This window comes from Corythoichthys intestinalis, chromosome 16 (genome assembly GCF_030265065.1).
Source record: "Corythoichthys intestinalis isolate RoL2023-P3 chromosome 16, ASM3026506v1, whole genome shotgun sequence".
Lineage (NCBI taxonomy): Eukaryota > Metazoa > Chordata > Actinopteri > Syngnathiformes > Syngnathidae > Corythoichthys > Corythoichthys intestinalis.
The window spans coordinates 34751897-34776325 of record NC_080410.1 but is presented as its reverse complement, the minus strand read 5'-3'; the positions used below and the strand labels follow the sequence as shown (position 1 = coordinate 34776325).

The window sequence follows — 24429 nt, the reverse complement described above, 5'->3', positions numbered from 1 at the left end:
TTCCCTCCTCCGTTTCCCCCGCAGACCCAGAGCGAGGCGGCACTCACATGATCTCCACAGATGACCTGGAGTACCCGCGGGAGTATCGGACACTGGGCAATAGCGGCAGGCGCTTCTCTAACGTGGGCCTGGTGCACACGTCGGAGCACCGACACACGGTGACGGCGGCGCAGAGCCTGGAGGCGCTCACGAACCTACACAAGGCCGACATGGAACGCAAGCGGGACGCCTTCATGGACCACCTGAAGAGCAAGTACCAGCAGCAGCAGCAGCAGCTGCAGCATCAGCACCACAACCCGCCATCACCTTCGCAATCGCACGCGAGCATGAGGGGAGGCTCGGAGAGGGCTGCGCGAGAACAGGTACGTGCTTTCAACATCTTCATGGACACTTTGGTTTAACACTTTTGAGCATATGCATAAGTCATACAGTAGTATAGCTCATTCACTGCCACTGGCAGCGATAGACGTCAAATTCATTTGAACCGGGAGAGTTGGAAGTGAATAGAGCTGAAACGAATACTCGAGCAACTCGAGTTTAAAAACTGACCCGAGTAATTTTATTCACCTCGAGTAATCGTTTATTTTGACAGCTCTAAGCATCACGTTTTGCTCAGACTACCTTTAATGCAGGACAACGCGCTGATGTCACGTGCGTAGAGGAAGAAGCAAAAAAAAAAAACTTATTGCAGCCGACAGCCGCTACAAACAACGCCGACGTTGCTAAATACTAGCCCGCACGATGCTACGTTGGTAGCAGGTAGCATCTGATGAGTCTCGAAGAGATCACATGTTGAACTAGATGCGAAATGACAGACTCGGCTGCGTCTGGGCAGCGTTAGTAAACAGCCGCCATCTTAAAGCAGTAGAGCGCTAAGCGCGAATAAAGAGCGCTAAGCGCTAATAAGATTAACGTTACTGTCAGTAGCTCACGTAACGTTAGCCCTGCGGAAGGCTAGGTTTCTATTAATTATGACCAATGTCGATGCGTGGCTAACGTGTCTTACATACAGGCTTTAACATAACATAGCGCTGTGGAGTATTAGGGTGTAAAATAAAAACTCAATAATGCTAACGATCAATTTTAGCTCAGTAGTCATTGCTGGATAAAACACCAAGTAGCACTGGTCCCTAATGTGCTCCAATGCAGCCTGTACCATACATTAATTTTGAACACTGCAAAAACTCAAAATCCTATCAGGACTTACAGTTTAGACTAACTTAAAACTTAACTAAAACTTAAAAATGGCTTGACACAAATAGAAATTCAATTGAAACAAGTGGGGAAAAATCCTAACTTTTAAGTGATGTGTGCTATCAAGCGTAACGGCATTTTTAGGCATTTAAATATATATTTAATAAGATCTAAATGTTTTTTTGAGTGAAAGCAGTGAATTAGTCTTTTTTTTAATTCTAGTTACATCTGAGATGCAGTTGTTGGCTGTTTTCAACAATATATATCGAAAATAAAGACATTGATTGACTGATGTCAATGACTGTTCAAGATTGGATGAAATGTCTTGTTTTCTCATGTATATTTATAATTGCTCTTCACCTAAAAATATATTTGTTTTATCCGTTTACTCGATTAATCGATAGAATTTTCAGTCGATTACTCGATTACTAAAATATTCGATAGCTGCAGCCCTAGAAGTGAGTAATAATGTTTCAGTGCCATTGGTAGTCCACTTGGATTGTGCATCTATTACCATCAATGGTAACCAATAGGAGTGGGAACCTCTTGGTTCCTCACGATACAATACGATTTGCGGAACAAAGCTCACGATAACAATGATGTGACGATATGGTGATACAACGATTATCGATATATTGGTCAGGAAATCATTCTAGGATATTCTACAAACAACTAGTAAACAGAAAAACAAGCTTCTGCTGTGAATTGGAATGACTTTAACGCTAGTAGACGTCCAATCCATTTGAACTAGGACGCGGATTGAACGTCTATGGCCGTCAGTTGCAGCCAATGCCAGGCAATGAGGTAATTTTGAGCCATTTAAGGTTATTTACCTGTTGATTTTCAGTTATTTCCTGTTGATTTTGGGGTATTTTATGGGTCACTTCCGGTTTATTTTGTGTTACAGAACAGGAAGTGACCCGCGAATCAGCCAAATGAATATGCAGTGACTCAAACTCAACAGAAAATGACTTGTAAATGCCCTAAAATGTACAGCAAGTGACCTGTAAATGCCCTGAAAATCGTTCCCAGTCTAAATGGATTGGGTGTCGAGCACCGTCAAGCACCTTAGAGTTCACTGAGACACTATTATGGTGGAAGTGGAAGATTTTGGTTGCAACTTGTTGGTTCCTTTTTATTTTAATTTATTTTTTAGACATTGACACCTTTTTAAAACGATATCTCGATTCTTGGCAGGAGCATATTGATAACCTTTTGGGATACAAAGTATCACGATATATCACCATTTCGATATTTTGTCACACCCCTAGTAACCAATGAGTAAGTAACCAATGAGTAAAAAAAAAAAAAAAAAAAAAAAAAATTCAATCTTTTATTTTTTTTACACTAGTATTGTGTTGTTGATCTGTTTCCATAGTTTCCGTATTGTAGCCGATAAAATGCTAAAGTTACTTAGCGTTTTTTAAAGTTTTAAAGTTACGTTTTTTAGTAGATCTGCTTTGTTTATCACCATTAGTGTTCTTTTTGGTAGTCCTTTTAATGTTTGTCTCAGTCTTTTGGACGATAATACTTATTAGTCTTAGTCATATTTCAGTCATACTCAAAATTGTTTGTCTTCGTCTAGTTCTTGCCGATGAAAAATCAAGACTAATTTGTTTATCACCATTAGTGTTCTTTTTGGTAGTCCTTTTAATGTTTGTCTCAGTCTTTTGGACGATAATACTTAATTAGTCTTAGTCATATTTCAATCATACTCAAAATTGTTTGTCTTCGTCTAGTTCTTGCCGATGAAAAATCAAGACTAATTTCATCTAGTTTTAGTCGGCGTTTGCTAAAAATGTTTTCGTCTGTAATAGGAAAAAAACAATCCTCCATAAATAAACAAATTCAATTAAGGTTTCCAACTATTCTGAATAAACTTTGACAGACAAGCACATATTGTAGCAACGCCAAATTGGTGATAATACACACTCGGCAGGAAAACAGTACATTATTTTCAATTAATTATACCTACATGGACATTATGAACTGTATTTAAAAATTAAAAATAAAAAAATAAAAACTGAAAAAAAATTGTCCGAGAATTTAGAGGACGCTCACCGTTAGCATTAGCCTAATGCTAGTGCGATCGTGAATTCTGTGCTAACGCTATGAGTTACATTTAGTGTGTAGTGATCACTCAGCACAGACCTTTAAAGAGCATACGACAGGAGAAAAAAAAGTCTTAGATAGCATTATTATGTGAATTAGAATCATATTTTGAGACGATTCGACTATATACAACAATTTAGCAAAGCGCAGATGACGAGAAATTAGTCTTTTAATCTGCCGGTTAGCCACGCCTACCATTATAGGGCTCTAGCGTCCCCAACAGGTGGATGACGTCAGTGGGAGACTGGGCTCATCGGTTTTACTATTCAGCCCATTGAGGGGAAATGATTCAGAACGAGGAAAACGCGACGAAGAGAGACGCAAAATGTCATTGTTTCAGTCCCTCTACTCCAATATTTTTACAGGATATTCTTTTTATTCAAGTATTTTTTCCCCAATAGCTAAATAAATGGCATGGTCATGACAAATAACAGTCTTGTGCTGAATGGAATATGAAATAATAAAAATGCACTTATTCAGGACGACATGGCGAAATTACTCCATAATGTTCAAAACTGTCGACTTCACCTTTACTGTCGCACCTCCCGAACAATAGTTTATGACACCTAAATCAGACATATGTCATTTCCCTTCCCCGGCTTCGGAGAAACAAACCAAGAGGCGTGACAGCTAGCTGACATGCTAACCCGAACAGAGTGATGTTTCAAAGTCTTCGAAGCGGAAAATCACACATAACTAGCCCGGATCATTTGACATGACGACTGGGTTGTCGATTGTCATCGCCGATCGGCAATCCGCCCGGCGGCAATTTACAGCTCATTCCCCGGAGGAGGGCGGCTGCAGTTGTTGTGCAGCTAATGTGCATGAGGAGAGCTTTTTATATGCCTATCAATGATCAAACGTAAGTAGTCCTTTATTTAAAGAAAGTTTGTAGTGTTTACTTTGTAATCGCTGTCTTAGTATTTGACATAATACAAAACAAGTTTAGTGAAGAGGACGCCTTCATCCGTACACGTCGGAGCGCCCTCCTCCTCAATGCAAGACCGAAGCCGGAAGTCACTCATTTTCATGGCGCGGGATTCAAAAAACTAAATAAATATAGCGATCGCTTCCACACACATCCAAGCGGTCCATATCATTCAGGAGCATAAAATACCACGTGTATTATGAAATAAACATGCTTTTTCGTGTCACATGCACTTTAAAGGTTGAAACAACATTGTGTATTTTTTTCTGGCCAAGATAAAACAAATCTTACCATGTGGGCAAGCTGGAGTGACTGGAGACGACATTGGTGAGTGGGGGGTGGGGTTGCAGCCTGTGTGACGAGTGACCCAACCAGTCACAGATTGTGAACATGTGACAGAAACTATTGCGCATTTTTTTGTCTTGTCTCGTCAGACGAAAATTGGCATTCGGCTTGTTATGCTTTTGTCTCCCAAAACACGTTTTTAGCTCCTTATCGCCTCGTTGTCGTCATGAAAAAGTGTTTGTTGACGAAATATTTTCGTCATTATTGTCATTGACGAAAACGACACTGATCACCATCAATGACAACCAATGAGGTAAAATGATTAAATAACATTAACACAGTTATAATAGTGCTAAGCTTGTCAATCTGCTGCTTTAGTTTAAGTATTGTAACCATTAAGTGCTAAAGTTAGTAAGTGGTCAATGTGAAAACCAGTTCATTTCCATAAACCTCTTCAAACGGCCCTGCTCATTTGTCCACACATTTTATTTGAAGGCAGATGACTTCATTTTGCGTATAGCAATGGATTTCCACACACTTTACATAATGTTTATGCGCCCCTGTGGACCCTCTTTAAACTGTTTCTTAATCAATAATCATGTTCATTTAGGGAATAAAAGCTAAGTAGTAACACAGGAGCCTGGCAGGTGCACTTTGTGTTTTTATAGTGAAAACCACACTATTTATTGGTGCTAAAATTACGGTGCGCTTTATACACGAGTACAAGAATTTTCCCTAGATTTTACAGGTAAATTTCGGGTGCGCAATATACACGGGTGCTTATATTTGGGTAATTACGGTAGACCTACTACTGTACGGCACTAGTGGTATATTGTCTTTTTGCTGGTACTTGGAGAGCCGAGTACTTTTTGATGTGTAACTTTGTGTTAGGGCTGTTTGATTTTGCCTAACAAGAAAATCCCGATTATTTTCTTTCAAACCCAATTTTCCGATATCGATTATGATTTCTTGGCAAAATAAACATAACGATAAATAGGTATTCAGAATTTATTCTTTTTAAACTTTGTCAGAACTGAAAGTGCCAGCGAATTTAACTCTGTTAATACACACAGAACAATCCCTTGGGATTAAGAGCATTTTATTTATACAACAGACTCCAGCTCTGTTCTTAATTAAAGCGATAATGAAAGAAGAAAGTGCATATACCATTAGTTTATATACCATTAGATTAGTGCAAAACTGTCACTCAATAATAACAATATGCAAGGTGGCAATCACCTTGTCTAAACAAACACAAATATGCACCCCAGTGAAGGTAACAAACAGAATGATCCCTTAGTTTTATGACCATCTTATCTTTACAAAAGACTTCAGGTCAAACACATTAATGGGCGAATGAACAATGTGCATATAGATTCATTTTTCAAATGTACACCTCTGTATTTTGCCAAAATATGTTATTGTATTAAAACAAAAACAAAAAACAACTTGGCATGCTTTTAGTTACTGTAATCTAGCAGCAGCAATCCTGACAGTAGAACGAGACAGAGGGACAGACACGCACACGCATATAAGTAGCGCTATATTACTGTCTGTCATTGTGCTGTACATGAAGATGTGCATTAAATGAGGAAGTGTTTCAAGGCTGCATGTTTTATTTGACAACCCACTGCAGTCCTTCTACTTCTACTATCACAGGGCAGTCTTAACAACCTAGCCATGCTGTCCATTGAGCATGAGCTGCTTTGTTGCTTAGCAGGAGGGTATAGCACTCTCAGTTGTATTGTATTGTAGCCTACATGGGACAATAGATGGAAATTGTTTGTTTATATTGTGTCACATCACATTATGGTGTGTTAAATTTAACTGTCCATCTCAAATTAAATAATTTGAAAAATTTACACGGTCATTGCTTGCAAAGTGTTAAAAGTACTGCGTATGTTGTCGTGACAAGCCGGTGGCAGGGGTGGGGTGGGGGGTCCCTATTATAGTCTCTTTTTCCCCGGGCCCCTGCAAGTCTGTTGACAGCCCTGCATATAAGTGGGGCTATATTACTGTCTGACGTTGTGTTGTACATGAACCTGTGCAGACGAAGTAAATGAGGAAGTGTTGAACGTTTCAAGGGTACATGTTTTATTTTGAAATCCACTGCAATCTTTCTACTTATACTGCAATATTGATGTACATCATGAGATAATACACTTAATTATAGCGTTATGCATTTTGTGTCCAAAATTGGCTCGGAAAAAGAAGCAGAATCGCCAACTGCCATGGTTGTTGTTGTTATTGTTGTTCAAGACCGCGCATTCTCGTGGGAGGAAGTGGAAATGCAGAGGAAACTACGGCGATTTAGATAAACCGAAATGGTGCGGTATTGAAAATCGATTTGATCATTTTAACCAGAAAAGTTGGTTTCGGTTCAACATCGATTAATCGAACAGCTTTGTGCACGTTTGAGAAATTCTGCTCGACAAAATCTATGGATGTAAGTTAGTACTATAGTTTTACTTTACACTGTAGTAGCTCAACTGCATGCACCGTTTGCAAATACACCCTCAATATCTTTTTTAAGCCTTACAAGGCACTCATTTGACTCACAAGGTGCTACTAACTGTGTTAGATGTCCAATCCGTCCAAATGAGAACCCCCTCCCAGTAAAAATGGAATGGACGTCCAGCATCGTCACTGGCATTGAAACATCATCATTAAGTGTCAGCCATTCCAGTTCAAATTTATTAGACGTCTATATCTGTCAATAGCAGTGATGTTCATTGTGGTATGAAGCTATTATAAAAATAGTTGAAAAATATACTTTTTTTTCTTTTTGAATGGGAGAGTGGCAGTAAACGAATGAACGTTCATTCGCTACCATCCCTCCCACTTCAAATGAACTGGACGTCTGGGACCATCAAGGCACTGAAAAATGAGCATTCACAGCCAATCTTCCCAATTAAAATGAATGGGACGTCTATCCCCAATCTATGGCACGCAATGTGGAGAAACATAATTAGGAGTGTTATTTGGGGCTGTAAATAGTGTATTTGTGCTTTTATTCATTTTATTCTTATTTCTTATTTTATCAACATTATATTTATTCATTTATAATCAAATAAAATACATACTCATAAATACAATAATGATTAATGATTTTTAAAAAAAATGTAATCACAACGATCGGGTTCGATCACGTCATTTTCAAAGTATCGGAATCGGCAAAAAAATATCGGACATACCTTTTTTTAATATATATATATATATATATATTTTTTTTTTTATTAAATCGTTTTCTAATTGTATTTAACGTTACAGACATAATATGTTACACTCATCCAGAGTCTTTAGTTTAGGCTTAAGGTAGGGTTATCAAATCTATCCCGATAGCGGCGGTAATTCATTTATTTTTTTTTAAATGTATCACGTTATAATATTTAACACAATCAATGCATGTGCTGCACGACCCACTCACGCATTGTCACGCTCATTCTGTAATGGCGCCGTTTTACCCATATAGAGAGCTAAAAGGCAGCGTAAAATGAGTAGAGTGAATTTTGGCAGCCTTTGGAGCCTTTTTTGAATTGGCTAAAGCCTTACAATCCCTCTCCCTACGATTAGAAATAACGTGGGAAGCAATGTGGGGAAGCAAGGTAGCAATTGATCTTTTTCCTAACACCCTATGTTATTTCCCAACGCAGAGAAGATATATCAATTGGTAGCACTACGCACAGTCATGGTTGCACTTCCCATCATGCATTTGGGCATGGCTACTGAAAGCTCAACAAATACACTAGATGGCAATATTTAGTTACAATATACAAAGTCACATTTATCCTTTAAGAATTACAAGTCTTTCTATCCGTGGATCCCTCTCACAGAAAGAATGTTAACAATGTAAATGCCATCTTGAGGATTTATTGTCATAATAAACAAATACAGTACTTATGTACTGTATGTTGAATGTATATATTCGTCCGAGTTTTATTCATTTTTTTCTTAATGCATTGCCAAAATGTATATGATCGGGAAAAATTATCGGGAATGATTGGAATTGAATCGGGAGCAAAAAAAAGCAATCGGATTGGGAAATATCGGGATCGGCAGATACTCAAACTAAAACGATCGGGATCGGATCGGGAGCAAAAAAACATGATCGGAACAACCCTAATAATTAGCAATAATAGGTTTTTTTTTTTTTTTTTAATGACCAAAAATAGTTACTTGTCCTATAAGGGATTAAAGTTATTAAGCGTCAACTTTTAAATAGCTGTTCACTCTAGTGACCACTGGCCAAGAGAGAGAGAGAGAGAGAAAAAGGGGTGAGAGAGAGAGAGAGGCAGGTGGAGTCCACAGTTGCCGTGGCAACCCTTCCCACTTTAGGCAAGCGGGGCTATCACGTTGCAAAGGTCAGGCGAGCGGGAACGGCAGATTAACGGAGCACTCGGAACCACGAACAGAGGTGACGTTGCGCTTTTAGCGCGGGGGTTTGTGGAGGGGGGCTTCTGAGGACGCGGCCAAAAGCCCCGCATCTCCTTCTTGTGGAGGAGAGCGGAGGGAGGGAGGAGCTAGGAAAGGACTGGAGAGAGCAGAGCGACGTCGCGACCACTCGGGCGAGCTTGCCGCCAATCTTTTCCGCCGCTCAATTAGCCGTCAGCGGTGCGAGCCTGGCGGAGAAAAAAAAGTGTCCCGGTAAGGTGATGAATTTTAAAAATGTGTGATGGGGGAGGAAGGAGAGAGACGGACGCATCGCTAAGCTTGATGGACATAGCGAGGATGAACGGAACAGTGGACTGCTGCAGGTGAGGCTGGACTTCATACATTGCGTGAAGCAGAGACTCCTCTACCTGTTGTGTGTCGTTGTTGTCGTGGTGACGGTCAAACAATACCTACCGCCTACATGTATTATTGTTAGATTTTTATTTTTTTAGGCTAGAGCTATGCAGATCTTTAGTTGTGCACGCATGTGTGTGAGTGAGAGAAGTACAAATAATTGTAATGTGAAAGCTGATGGGGTGCTGAGGGATGACGACATGCAGTGGAGGAAGGGTAGAAGTGAGTGCAGCCTGCTTTACATGCGGCTCAGGTAACGCAGCGCTACACTCACTCTGCTCTGTGCCTTATATGTGCAGATGTGCGCACAAGTGAGTCTTGCTTTCCCGAGATTCTTCTTGAAAAATAAGAGTCGGGAAAGCCGCCGTCGGTAATTGTTCACGTTAGCACCGCCAAGGACGAAGGGGAAGCGGCAAGGACTCGTCTTGCCGTGCCAAAATTCAGTCAAAAAAGTTGCCTCATCAAGAGATGCGTAAATATTTGCAACGCACTTGATGGAGTGTCAGCAGGGTTTTCTTGCATCGACACTTTTGTGATAGTGTTGAAATTTCATCATAGGATTTGGATTCATTAATACTTGACCGGTGATTTCCACATTACTTAAATTGTTTTTCAGTTACGAGGTATCCCTTCCCAACATAGTGTCCCCTCGGTAAGAGTAGACAGCAACCCAATATTCATTTACATGCAATATACTATGTGCAATACTTACTATGTGCAATATTCATTGCCTCACTGTCAACTGCTGCTAGTTAGCTTCTATTCACACATATTCTATGTGCAATACTTATTTACGTGCAATATTAATGTGCAATATTTAATGCCTTCCCTGTCAACTGCTGCTACTTTACTTCAATTATTTGCACTGCCTGAACATAGGAATACCTCATACACATTTTAATATTTATTAATTATCTTATAATTTTAGTCTTGCAAATCCCTTTTGAGATTCTACCAGTCCTGCACTTTAAAGGGAGATGCTCCACAATTGCATTGTACACTTTATAATGACAATAAAGGGCTATTCTATTCTATTCTATTCTATTCTATTCTATTCTATTCTATTCTATTCTATTCTATTCTATTCTATTCTATTCTATTCTATTATTCTACTTGTATTCTACTTGTATTCTACTTGTATTAGGTAGCATTTATAGACATACGTACATATATGCAGTACATATATACAGGTAGTCCCCGGGTTGCGACGTACTCGAATTATGCAATTTCGACTGTACGACGCCAGAGTCTCGTCCGTCATTTTGTCTCCAGTCAATTTTTTTTTTTTTTTTTTAATCGCACAGCAGTACTGAATTGTACCTCACATTATCTCATTTTTTCATTTTACTTTATAAAAATGACTTCTGTCCTCACTTAACGTGAATTAGTTCTGCTCGACAAACAGCAAACAAAGCAATTGTGCTTTTTGAAGTTTTTTAGTTTCTTCACTTTTGATAATTTGTAAAGCTGTAACACACATATGCCCGTCTGTTCAAAATGACACACATTTTAACAATAAAGCACTCAGCATGAAACGATTGGTGTTCAAACGTCCATCTAGTCTGATCAACATGTAAATTTACAGTGTATCACAAAAGTGAGTACTGAGTACACCCCTCACATTTCTGCAGATATTTAAGTATATCTTTTCATGGGACAACACTGACAAAATGACACTTTGACACAATGAAAAATAGTCTGTGTGCAGCTTATATAATAGAGTTCATTTATTTTGCCCTCAAAATAACTCAAAATATAGCCATTAATATCTAAACCCCTGGCAACAAAAGTGAGTACACCTCTTACAAACTACGTACATCCGTAAATGTCTAAATTGAGTACTGCTTGTCATTTTCCCTCCAAAATGTCATGTGACTCGTTACAGGAGTGCTGTCAGCATTGCTGCAGAGATTGAAGAGGTGGGGGGTCAGCCTGTTAGTGCTCAGACCATATGCCACACTCTACATCAATTTGGTGTGCATGGCTGTCACTCCAGGAGGAACCCTCTTCTGAAGACGGTACACAAGAAAGCCCGCAAACAGTTTGCTGAAGACATCTCAACAAAGCACATGGATTACTGGAACCCTGTCCGATGGTCTATGGGCTTTTTTGTGTACCGTCTTCAGAAGAGACTTCCTCCTGGAGTGACACTTTTGTTGCCATGGGTTTAGATATTAATGGCTATATTTTAAGTTATTTTGAAGCGAAAATAAATTAACTCTATTATATAAGCTGCACACAGACCACTTTTCATTGTGTCAAAGTTTCATTTTGTCAGTGTTGTCCCATGAAAAGATATACTTAAATATCTGCAGAAATGCTTTTTTTTAATCACTTTTGTGATACACTGTAGTAGATTAAATTTGCCTAATTTGCGTCACAAAAGTCTGCTATCTTAAATGCTACGTATGCTAACGCATTTACAATTCTCATAGCAAATCGCTCACAGGTAACTCCACAAACTGTAGCTCTAAACTTAATTACAAATGCATACACAAACATATATAAGATGAAGCAATTTACAGCCTAATGTGGGCCAAACCAGAGCGCAGCTATACTTTATCCATGTGAGACGTCTCAGTGCTCCTGTGTGGAAGCATTATTGAATGACAGTCCAGCCAGACCCAACGCTGCCATCAGAGCGCAGTGTATCCTCCACCATTAAACAAAATACAATACTTTTGGACTTTTTGGATAGTTATTTGAATTTTTAAAAGGTTAATTCCGGAAAAATCCCGGTTACGTTGGAACGGAACATATTCGTTACCCGGGGACTACCTGTATATATATAACCCTTTCAGGGACGGTGGTCACTACAGTACCTTTTGTCGCGCAAGTGAATATTTTTGGTCATTAAAAAACTTATTAGCAATTATTGATGTATATTTTTTTATTAATCATTATTATTTGTTTTTGTATATATTTTAAATACATTCGTTCAATGTTAATAAAGGTTATAATAAAGAAATTAAACAGAACAAAAACTGAAATACACTTCACAATTTTTGTTTATGGCTGTGAATGCACATATTTGAGTGCCATTGACGGCGCTAGACGTCCAATCCATCTAAACGGATTGGACTTCTACTTCATAAACTTATGAGTTGATTGAACGCTTGAATAGCAACTAGCTAACAGTCAATAAAGCTAAAAAAATGTTGGCTATTTCCTCTAGCATTTGGTTAGATTTCACATGAGACATCATAGTTTCATTTTCATTTATGCTTCACATTTCTGAGCTTCAGGATTCAGAACTCCACTCTGGTCATAACCATAAAACTCATACCGTCATTTGTGCGTCAAGATATATTAATTCGCAGCGACTGACTGATTACTCAGAAGCGCCTGCAGATAAGAAGAATAAGCACCAGAATGAGGGTTGGGATTTAATATTAAAATTCATGAACGCTGCCCAATCTTTTTTTTTTTTTTTTTTTTTGAATGTGTCATCTTAGAGGTATATTTTCAGAACGACTAGCTGCTTGCGACACTTTAACTCACTGGCAGCTATAGATGTCGATTAGCGACAAAGTCACAGCAGACGAATAGAGCCACACGATTGGACGTCTTTCGCTCTCAATGGCAGTGAAAGAGTTAATGGAGGGAGTTAACCCTCTGAGTTCCTTGCGAACACTCCAACTCAGCATAATTTCATTTCACTAACTAAAATATTGTTCTCTTTTTTTGTTTTCATTGACGACGGAAACAACGCAGCAACAACCCAACTACTGGAGCTTTAAGGTAAGTGCTGCCAAATAAGTCGTTGGCTGCCATTGACGGCGATAGACGTCCAATCCATTTTGATGATCGCTTCCACACCCCCAGTTAAATTGGATTGGACGTCTATCTAGTCAATGGCGGTGAGGTAGTTAAACGGAACCTCCACAGAGTTTGTGTGTCAACTTATGCATGTCTGGTTTTACATTTGTCTGCATCAAAGTTATTGTCGTTATCAAAAATGAAGTCAATTACGGAAGTTAATGCCAGTTATCACATATAAAAATATGTAATATATGATCATTTTCAGCTTTTTACACGAGTTATCACATTTTTACATGATGTGCTCATGTAATGACGTGATGATTATTCAAATAAATTGAAATAAAAATTGAAATCATTGAAATAAAAATATATCTAAAAAACAGTACTTTGTGCTCACAAAACAAACTAAAACGTCTTGAAATGAAAGACATTCTTTGCTTCGTTTTCATAAGTTATCCATAGAAGCAATATTCACTCGTCAAATGACAACATTCGAAATGACTAAATTGATGTCTTTAAAATGTTATCTTTTTTCCAATTAAATAATTGTTGCCAGCTCCTGCAGTCAAAATGAATTAGACGTCTCACGTCTATCGTCGTCAAGGGTAGCCAATGAGTTATTTAGGGAGTGAGCCGGGTGGTTGTAGTTCATTTTGAACTTAGTGATGAAGTATTTAGCAAGTAAATATATTAAAATAGAACAATGATTAATAATTATATACAGGTAGTCCCCAGGCTACAACGACCCGATTTCCGTGATTTCGACTTTACGACGCCTGTGTCTCGTTTTTTCTTTTTAAATGTTGACTTTTGTTTTGTAATGCATGATTTTATTTTGGCGCTGGAAGCAGGTTGTACTTCCACAGCGGCATACGCACAAATGAGGCAGCAGCCGAGTGAAGAGGTGACAGCCTGCACGCACATTTGTTGCTTGTTAAGCATCCAGAGGCCACGGCTATACTAGTATATAACCCAAGGGTGTAGGTTTGCATAGGGACGGTAGGGACATAACACTACCAACTTTTCAGGATGCTCAAATTGACCCCACCAATTTTTCATCCACTTTATTTGGCATTATACAATGAGTTCAGTTATATGGGTAATTTTGAGTGTCTTCCCAGATATTGTAAGGATAGAAAAGACCCTACCATTATTAAGTGAATTATTTTCATTATGTTCAGACTTAGATTTATCCCTTTTCACTTGCTGAATGTGCCGGTCCATTTTTTCCCCCTCAAACATACGTGGCTGATGACTTAACCCCCGCCTCCTCCTACCGTCAAACAGACACACGCACACTCACACAACCTCGCCGACAGAAATACAATGTGCTGCCTCCTCCATCCCCTTCGAAGAGGAAGGATTAGATGGTGTTTTTTACCAGCACAAGCCACTGTAAGTAATGTAAAAAGATGTTAATGTTGTGGAGGTGGGGAAAACACCACTAATTTTGCTTCTAAAAGTCTGACCTGCATCACAGTTAGCATAGCATTAATCTGTGTGAACTTGATAACCTGCAAAACTACTACGGTCAGGCCAGCCTCCACAAGGAACATCGAAGGCACGCTAGCCGACCTTCATTTGGATCATTGTTTGCATGATGTGCATTTTTGTAATGCAACACCATGACTTCTGAGTGCAAATCACAAGAATGGGTCCACTTCATAAGGAACACTGACATGAACATGAACTGACATGAAAAAAGTGAAATTAAATCACATATTAGAATTTCATGAGAGTACTTTGGATGCCTCAGATGTAGACCGTTCCCAAATAACTTTTATATTCCAATATAGTAGTTTAGATTAGTTTCAGTTTAGGTCCCCCAGAAGTGGACCCATTCTTAGATAGCTCCCCTTTTTTAATAAAGGGACTTTCCTTCAAAAGGTTTCTTTAGTAGTTTTTGAAAACAAAGATTTGAATCGAATGTTGTATCACGTGAACCAAATTTACATAAATGGTAGTACAAGTCAAAAGAGATTCATTTTGCTTTGATTATTTCACCTATCAATTAGGTTCATATTTGTGAGAAATATGGCTCTGACCCCAGTTCAATAATCTGTTTAGTCTTATTAATGTCCCGTCCTCAGCAAAAAGTGTACATGCAGGTTATGCTGTTATATCGTCCCCTACCAATGTTGAGACCAAACCTGCGCCCTTGATATAACCCCTTTTGTACTATTTATTGTGCGTTTTCAGTTGTGGCCGAATACTTGGGGCGAGTTTATGTGATTGTTTTCGATTATGTGCGGACGCTAACTGATACATGCTAATCGTTTGTTATTGCTGTATCAGGAGCTACTTGTAAACACAAATTTGAATTGCTGTTATTAAAGATAAGACTAGGGCTGTCCCAAACGACTAATTTTCTCCCGATTAGTCAGCCGACTATTTTTACGATAAGTCGACTAATCTAATATATATATATATATATATATATATATATTTTTTTTTTTTTACTACTGTAATAATGATTTTTTTGTTCAAGCTTATTAATTCACAAAAAACATTTTGGAACACCTAAATTCTTTATTAACGTATAAATAAATAACATAAATACCAACAATAAATCACAAACAATGAGGTCAAATGCTGCTGGCATTAACTAGAGCAAAAAAATGTAAACGGAAACACTGTGACTTCACCTCTTTAACAGGAGTCAAAACAATTCTTACTGTTTTTGTGGTATGCCATTGTCTATAAATTTCTAAATGTTAAAATGAATTGCAATGTCCCGGGCAACCATTTTCAGAATACTTTGTGTGAGTTCAGATGCTTTTTCTGGTGTGCATTCTGCATTTTTGGGGATGGGAAAAACTGTTCAACTTTTGTTTGTTTTAACCTGAAAATAAAGTAGAGGGCACACTGAAATATTACCACAATTATTTTGAATGAAAGGCACACATACCCACAGTAACAAAAAAAAAATATAGTATTAATTTTATAGTATACTACAAAATGTAAAACTTTATAATATTAAATAACTAACATCAGTGCAGTCATGGATTACAGTAAGCAGGCCAGTGGTGTTTCCATATATATTTTTATTATATTATGTATATACAGGATATATATATATATTTTCCCCAAGTGGGAGCTTCCATGATCCTAATAAATTTAACAATCATTTAAAAAATATATATAATTATATTAATTATTTTATTAAATAAAAATGCACGTTGATACGATGCACATAAAGGCAAGTTCCATTTAAAAAATCATTAGAAAGTAGTATGGACTTACAATCCGCTAGCTTGTTGTTTCTTGTTGTCTTCAAAAATTACATTTGGGTGACGGCGCTTCAAGTGTTCGTTTATAGCCGACGTGCTACCGTGGTATGCGAGCTAAGCTTAGCAAAGAGTACACAAAGTGGCACCCTCCATATTTTCCTTGAAATTATTCCAGGCTCTGGCTATTCTGGTCCGCTTTTTTGGCTTTATGCCGCTTTCACGTGTTACCAACTCTGCCCTTTTTGGAAATTGGTGGTGTTTTTAACTCCTCACCGGCGATTCACTTGGCTCGTCTGGGTTCGTCCGATTTCCTCCTCAGGAAGGCGGCGGCATGCATAAAAACACCGAGAGGCGTCGGATGGCTCTTTAAGGATACTTTTATTGACCAAAACTAAAACGTGAGGGATGAAGCCAGTCAACTCGGCGCTACCCGCGCACTTTTCCAACTCACCGATCTCGCTCCCTTTCTCTCGCTCGCTCGCCCACTTTCTTCCTCTTTACTCAATCTGACAACGCCGGTCACATTGAAATAACATCGGCACCCATGGGGGTGCCAGTAACAACCGCTTGTATCGCGAGCGCCCGCCATTCTAAACTTTATCCGCATGTTTTTTTTTTTTTTTAACCTGTCGACGGTATGTTTTGCCCGTCGACGCATTTACGTCATCGATGGCGTCGACAACGTCGACTAGTCGGGACAGCTCTAGATGAGACTGATTTAATTTCATTTTATTTTAGTTCAATTCTGCAAGTGTTGATTTCATTGGCAGCTGAATAAAGTCGGCAAACCACACGGACATCTGATGTCATCATTTTGGAGCTTAGCTCACTGTCTAGCTAGGACTTAGCTCCAACGTCTTGGCAAGGACAGTACAATGACGTATAATGCATGTTTTTTGATAGGTTTTTTTTTAATTTAGAGGGTGTTTTGAGGTATTTAAATGGTTAATTCTAATTTACGCAGAAATCCAGGTTACGTCGCCAGCGCAGGAACAGAACTCATTCGTAAACCGGGGACTACCTGTATATATATAATTGCTATAATATTTAAGTTTTTTTAAATAATCAAAACAAGTGTGAATTTTTTTATTTTTTAATCCTTTCGTGGACAGTGGACATTACAGTAGACCTCTATTCACTTATTTATATAGCTTACTCAATCATTTCCAGCCCAGGTCACAGAGTATACGTTTTGATTGGTAGTAATATAGGGAAATTGATACTGGAAAGTGAAAACACCATTTGCATTTAAAAAATATATATATGTGTATGTATATATATATATATATATATATATAATATAATTAGGGCTGTCAAACGATTAAAATTTTTAATCGAGTTAATTACAGCTTAAAAATTAATTAATCGTAATTAATCGCAATTAATAACAATTCAAACCATCTATAAAATATGCCATATTTTTCTGTAAATTATTGTTGGAATGGAAACATAAGACACAAGATGGATATATACATTCAACATATGGTACATAAGGACTGTATTTGTTTATTATAACAAGATGGCATTAACATTATTAACATTCTGTTAAAGCGATCCATGGATAGAAAGACTTGTAGTTCTTAAAAGATAAATGTTAGTACAAGTTATAGAAATTTTATATTAAAACCCCTCTAAATCTTTTCGTTTTAATAAAATTTGTAAAATTTTCAATCAAAAAATAAACTAGTAGCCCGCCATTGTTGATGTCAATAATTACTTACACAATGCTCATGGGTGCTGAAGCCTATAAAATCCATCGCACCCAAGTGCCAGCAGAGGGCGGCAAAACTCCATAAAACACAATTAACAAGTGGGCATTTGACTGTACTGTCATTTAAATCTGTCTGAGCGGGGCATGTACATTAATTGCGTCAAATATTTTAACGTGATTAATTTAAAAAGTTATTACTGCCCGTTAACGCGATAATTTTGACAGCCCTAATATATATATAATTATTCATTCAATAAAAATTGCATTCAAACGGTTTTTAATACAGTCCCTGACAAAAGTCTTGTCGCTCATCCATTTTGTAAAAACAATTGCAAATAACCTGACTTTTAATTATTCAATTGGCAATGGCTCATATGAAAGCTAAGACCCTCACAAATGATGTTAAATGTACAAAAATATATTTGTTTCACTGAAAAAAGATTTATCACTTAATGAAGACATAAAGGTCAAATTTTGGCAAGACAAAATTTTTGTCGCCTACAGAAAGCTGCCTCTTACATTCTTAACCATAAAAAGGGACAAATTCTGCAGCAGGATGGGGCTCCATCGCATACTTAAATCTCTACCTCAAAGTTCCTCAAGGCAAAGAAGATCAAGATCCTCCAGGACTGTCTAGCCCAGTCACCAGACATGAACAGGATGAAAGAGGAAGCATGGAAGACGAAACCCAAGAATGTTGATGAACTCTGGGAGGCATGCAAGACTGCTTTCTTTGATGTTCCTGATGACTTCATCAATAAATTGTATGAATCCTTGCCGAAGCCCATGGAAGTCATACAAAATATTACATTTGGATCTCAAAGCACCACTACTTAATTCGCTTATGTTATGTAACATTTTTGTATTTGAAGTACATTTTTTGTTCAATTTTCACACTACTTTCTGTAGGCGACAAAACTTTTGTCTTGCCAAAATTTGATCTTTATGTCTTCATTAAATGATAAATCTTTTTTCAGTGAGACTAATATATTTTTATACATTCAACATCATTTGGGAGGGTCTTAGCTTTCATATGAGCCATTTCTGAAACCAACTGAATAATTAAAAGTCAGGTTATTAGCAATTGTTTCTACAAAATGAATAAGCGACCAAGACTTTTGTCAGGGACTGTACATTACTTATGTCATCGCAATAAAACCCATCATGATTCCTGAACTACCGTAATTTTCAGACTATGAGCTGCTACTTTTTCGCCTCATTTTGAATCCTGCGGCTTATAGTCCAGTGCATCTCATTTTTGGATTTTTATAGGGTATGATCTTTTGGTGTAAATATCCCAGAATACAGTGTCAACACATATGGCTTATATATGAACAAATGGCTTATCATGTCAAATTTGGTGGGTGGCGGCTTACATTCAAGTGCGCCTTATAGTCCGAAAATTACGGTATTTTCAAAGGGCCCGGGCACCAAAGTGAAGCTTTTCGGTTTTCCTACTTCAGATCGATTGGACGCCAATGGCAGCCAATGAGTTAAGAAGTATTGATCACCTGCTCCGACGGACAAGTATCCCCCTTACCTGGGTGGGCCGATGTTGCTCGCAGGGGTTGGCAGGGAAGAGTCTGTGCTAAACAATGCAACTATTGATGTGTGAGAGTGTGGGGATAAAAAAAGCCCCCCGGTTTATCTGCCTCGTAGACCCAACCCCCCATCCACATTCGCGTCATTGCGGCTCAGCTATCAGCGCGACAGGGTGGAAATGTCAGTGAATATCAATAGCCCAGTTCCTTGACCCATAGTTGGATGTGCGGCAATTTATCTATCACTCTCAGCATTTTACTCCTAAAGTGATTGATGGGAATTAGAGTGCTGCTTTCGAGCCAAATGATAGCCTTTAGTTTTGTTTCGCTGATGTATTGGCTGATGTGCGTTGTGTACTTTGCAGTAGACAAGCTCGTCAATTCAACGTTATTTACTATTGCAGCAATTTAGAAAAAAAAACGCACAGGCAACTTTTTAACTCACTGGCTGGTTGTTAAATCTTCCACGCATGTATATTTTTTTTCCCCTTAAATTATTGTATTACATTCCTACAGGACAGTTGTCTCAACCTTTGGGTCCAGGGTCCAATTGTGGCCCATTTGTATACAATAATTTTAAATGAAATTCAGTTCACGAAGGTTAAGACACACGGGGCCCGATTTTCGTACACTGACTAAAGGCAGGCAAAGTGTTGTTTTACACTCAGTTTTGGACCGGTTTGCCCCAAATTCACAGGCTACATTCCATTTTTTTTTCAACTGTTAGCCCTCTATTTAATGGGAGGAAAAACTGGTTTGCTCAGTGGAAGGTAGACCCGCACTTGGTACAAGGAAGTATAACCCCAAAAAAACATTTGTGTCACATTTTACAATGTTAAAATAGTGTGTGATGCAAGGATGCAACACTAAAATAAAAATGTTTACATGAAAACGAAAAAAAAATAATTTTCCAACATTAAAATCAACAGCAAAAGTCACAATTAATTGTAGCATATTTGAGATTTGAAGTAATTTGAATGGGAATTCACTAAGATATTAGCTTGCGATAGCATAGCTATATTAGTTTTGAATTTGGGGAAAAAAAAAAAAAAAAAAGCTTTATTATTTAATTCCGAAGGGTTCAATGAATGCACATGTGAAACTTTTTGGGTTCAGTACCCTTAGCAAGATTAAGAACCACTCATTTAAATATTTTTTAATTAATTGAAACAAATTTCAGTACATTGAAAAATTGAAGAAAACCTTGAATTCAAATAAGTGTGGCCAGTGTGTATTTTGCTCTGAGAATTTTTATTTTATTTATACAGTGGGGAGAACAAGTATTTGATACACTGCCAATGGGTTTTCCCATTGGCAGTGTATCAAATACTTGTTCTCCCCACTGATATATAGGTAGTCCCAGGTTTATGAACGAGTTCTGTTCCTACGCTGTCGATGTAGGATTTCCGCGTAAGTCAGAATTAACCTTTTAAATACCTCTAAACACCCTCTAAATTAAAAAAACAAACCTATCCAAAAAAACATGTATTATAATGTTCTCGCCAAGACGATGGAGATAAGTTCTAGCTAGACAGTGAGCTAAGCTTCGAAATGACGATGTAAACGTCCGTGTGGTTTGCTGAATTTATTCAGCTGCTCATGAAATCAACACTTGCAGAATGAAACTAAAATAAAATGAAATTAAATCTGTCTCATCTTCAATAACAGCAATTCAAATTTGCGTTTACAAGTAGCTGCTGAAACAGCAATAACAAACGATTAGCATGTATCAGTTTGCGTCCGTACATCATCAAAAACAATCACATAAACCCTCTCCCCACCCCTCAAGTATTTGACCACAATTGAAAACGCACAGTAAACAGTACAAAAGGGTTGTATACAGCCCTCGCCTCTGGATGCTTCACAGGCAACAAATGTGCGCGCAGGCTGTCACCTCTGCCACTCGGCTGCTCTTTGTGTGCGTGTGTGGGGTGGGTGTGTCTGTACATGCGTTCTCTTCCTCTTCTATGCTTCCTGCGCCAAAATAAAAGCATGTATCACAAAACAAAAGTCAACATTAAAAAAAAAGAAGAAAAAAAAGTCGAAATGCATAAGTCGGGTTGTAACCAGGGAACTACCTGTATTTGGTTTTGTCTAATGAATCTCTCGTGATGTCACATAGCTTAACTCTGTGCTTGCCATTGACGGCAATAGAAGTCCAATCCATCTTAATTGGGAGGGGCTGGAAGCGATCAAACGAATTGAAATGGATTGGACATCTATTGCTGTCATCAAGTGTTTTCGATATCAATGTCATTTTTTTTGTTTGTTTGTTTTTTATTTTTTTTTCCAAATTTTCTTTGTTTGGATCAATTATTTATCATCTAAAATATTGGGGGAAATGCAACAGTAAAAAAAAAAAAAAAAAATACAATTAAGTGATAGTTATGAGGTAGATATCTTATTATTATTATACCTATGACTTATTTACAGACACAATTTTTTCATTGTGACGTTATTTGTTTAAAATTTTAAAATATGCGAATGAATAATTTTTTTAAGTCGTTTTTTTAAACTAAATATTAGACATCAATTAATGATTATAAGCTAAAAATGACATTTCGATTAGTAATATAATTACTTACCTTCTTTTTATGGCTTGGTTGAAACAAAAGCGGTTGCGCGACATCTGTAAACGGGGGTCTCCAGGGTAAAACGGACAAATTAAAAATAGTTCAGAGGCTTAATGCGCCATGAATATGGCAGCATTTAGACATATTGTTCTGTCAAACACAGCAGCTCTTTTGGTTTAAAATACAGCAGTTTATTTTAAAGAGCAAGAGCAGGACCTGTTTTTTTCAGCCTTGTCTGTGTTTTCCGCCGTAAAGTCCACAACCGCATAAATATATATAGTGGGGCAAATAAGTATTTAGTCAACCACCAATACCAATTGTGCAAGTTCTCCCACTTGAAAATATTAGAGAGGCCTGTAATTGTCAACATGGTTAAACCTCAACCATGAGAGACAGAATGTGAAAAAAAAAAACAGAAAATCACATTGTTTGATTTTTAAAGAATTTATTTGCAAATCATGGTGGAAAATAAGTATTTGGTCAATACCAAAAGTTCATCTCAATACTTTGTTGGCAATAACGGAGGCCAAACGTTTTCTGTAACTCTTCACAAGCTTTTCACACCCTATTGCTGGTATTTTGGCCCATTCCTCCATGCAGATCTCCTCTAGAGCAGTGATGTTTTGGGGCTGTCGTTGGGCAACACGGACTTTCAACTCCCTCTGCAGATTTTCTATGGGGTTGAGACCTGGAGACTGGCTAGGCCACTCCAGGACCTTGAAATGCTTCTTACGAAGCCACTCCTTTCCTGCCCTGGCTGTGTGTTTGGAATAGTTGTCATGCTGAAAGACCCAGACACGTGTCATCTTCTATGCCCTTGCTGATGGAAGGAGATTTTCACTCAAAATCTCTCGATACATGGCTCCATTCATTCTTTCCTTTACACAGATCAGTCGTCCTGGTCCCTTTGCAGAAAAGCAGCCCCAAAGCATGATGTTTCCACCCCCATGCTTCACAGTGGGTATGGTGCAATTCAGTATTCTTTTTCCTTCAAACAAAAGAACCTGTGTTTCTACCAAAAAGTTCTATTTTGGTTTCATCTGACCATAACACATTCTCCCAGTCCTCTTCTGGATCATCCAAATGCTCTCTAGCGAACCGCAGACAGGCGTGGACGTGTACTTTCTTCAGCAGGGGGACATGTCTGGCAGTGCAGGATTTGAGTCCCCGGCGGCGCATTGTGTTACTGATAGTAGCCTTTGTTACTGTGGTCCCAGCTTTCTGTAGGTCATTCACTAGGTCCCCCGTGTGGTGCTGGGATTTTTGCTCCCTGTTCTTGTTATCATTTTGACGCCACGGGGTGAGGAGGGAGTTGAAAGTCGGTGTTGCCTAACGACAGCCCCAAAACATCACTGCTCTAGAGGAGATCTGCATGGAGGAATGGGCCAAAATACCAGCAACAGTGTGTGGAAAAGCTTCTGAAGAGTTACAGAAAACGTTTGGCCTCCGTTATTGCCAACAAAGGGTACATAACAAAGTATTGAGATGAACTTTTGGTATGGACCAAATACTTATTTTCCACCATCATTTGCAAATAAATTCTTTAAAAATCAAACAATGTGATTTTCTGTTTTTTTTTTCCACATTCTGTCTCTCATGGTTGAGGTTTACCCATGTTGACAATTACAGGCCTCTCTAATATTTTCAAGTGGGAGAACTTGCACAATTAGTGGTTGACTAAATACTTATTTGCCCCACTGTATGTATATATATATATATATATATATGTACTCAGGAAATTAGAATATCGTGTATTCTAATTTCCTGAGACAGTCCTGTATATATACACAGGACTGTCTCAAAAAATTAGAATATTGTGTATTCTAATTTCCTGAGACAGTCCAGTATATATGTGTGTGTATGTATATATAAACTTAATTGCAGTCACGAGAGTAAATGTAATTCGTCGCTTTCACCCTTACAAAATGGTTCATTTATATAGCAATTCTGGGTCGTCTATCAGCCAATGAGTTAAAAGTATGAGGTTATTCGTTATTGGAGCAGCATGAAAAAGATTAAAGTAATTTTATCGGGCTCGCCATTCTCTTCGTGGCATCCTTTTCCTCTTCATGTTTATTCCCCAGCATGCCATTTGCTCCATGCAATCATGGCTCCTGCTATTAGAAAGTGTCACTTGTCTAGTAGGGAATAAAGAAGGGGGGAGGTCGCTCGGGGCTATTGTGTGTCCAGGCAGAAGATTGGCTTGAGAGTAATCACGAAGGTGGCTGAATAGCAAGAGGATAGCAAGAGAGGTCCAGTTAGTCAGCTTCATCCGCAGAGAGTAGAACAAATATATACAACCGCAGGA

At 38.2% G+C, this 24429-nt stretch overlaps 1 protein-coding gene across 10 annotated transcripts in view; it reads left to right on the top strand.

The window, feature by feature from the left end:
- srcin1a (SRC kinase signaling inhibitor 1a) overlaps positions 1–24429 on the top strand; it is a 255777-nt gene that overhangs the window by 166444 nt on the left and 64904 nt on the right. For 9 of the 10 annotated variants that reach the window (XM_057817366.1, XM_057817368.1, XM_057817362.1 and 6 more), the window contains 2 exons: positions 25–362; positions 13019–13045. In XM_057817366.1, the coding sequence (XP_057673349.1) occupies positions 25–362; positions 13019–13045 (365 nt within the window). Of the gene's footprint in view, positions 1–24; positions 363–8399; positions 9274–13018; positions 13046–24429 lie in introns of those variants that run through there. The other variant, XM_057817367.1, reaches the window with a different exon arrangement.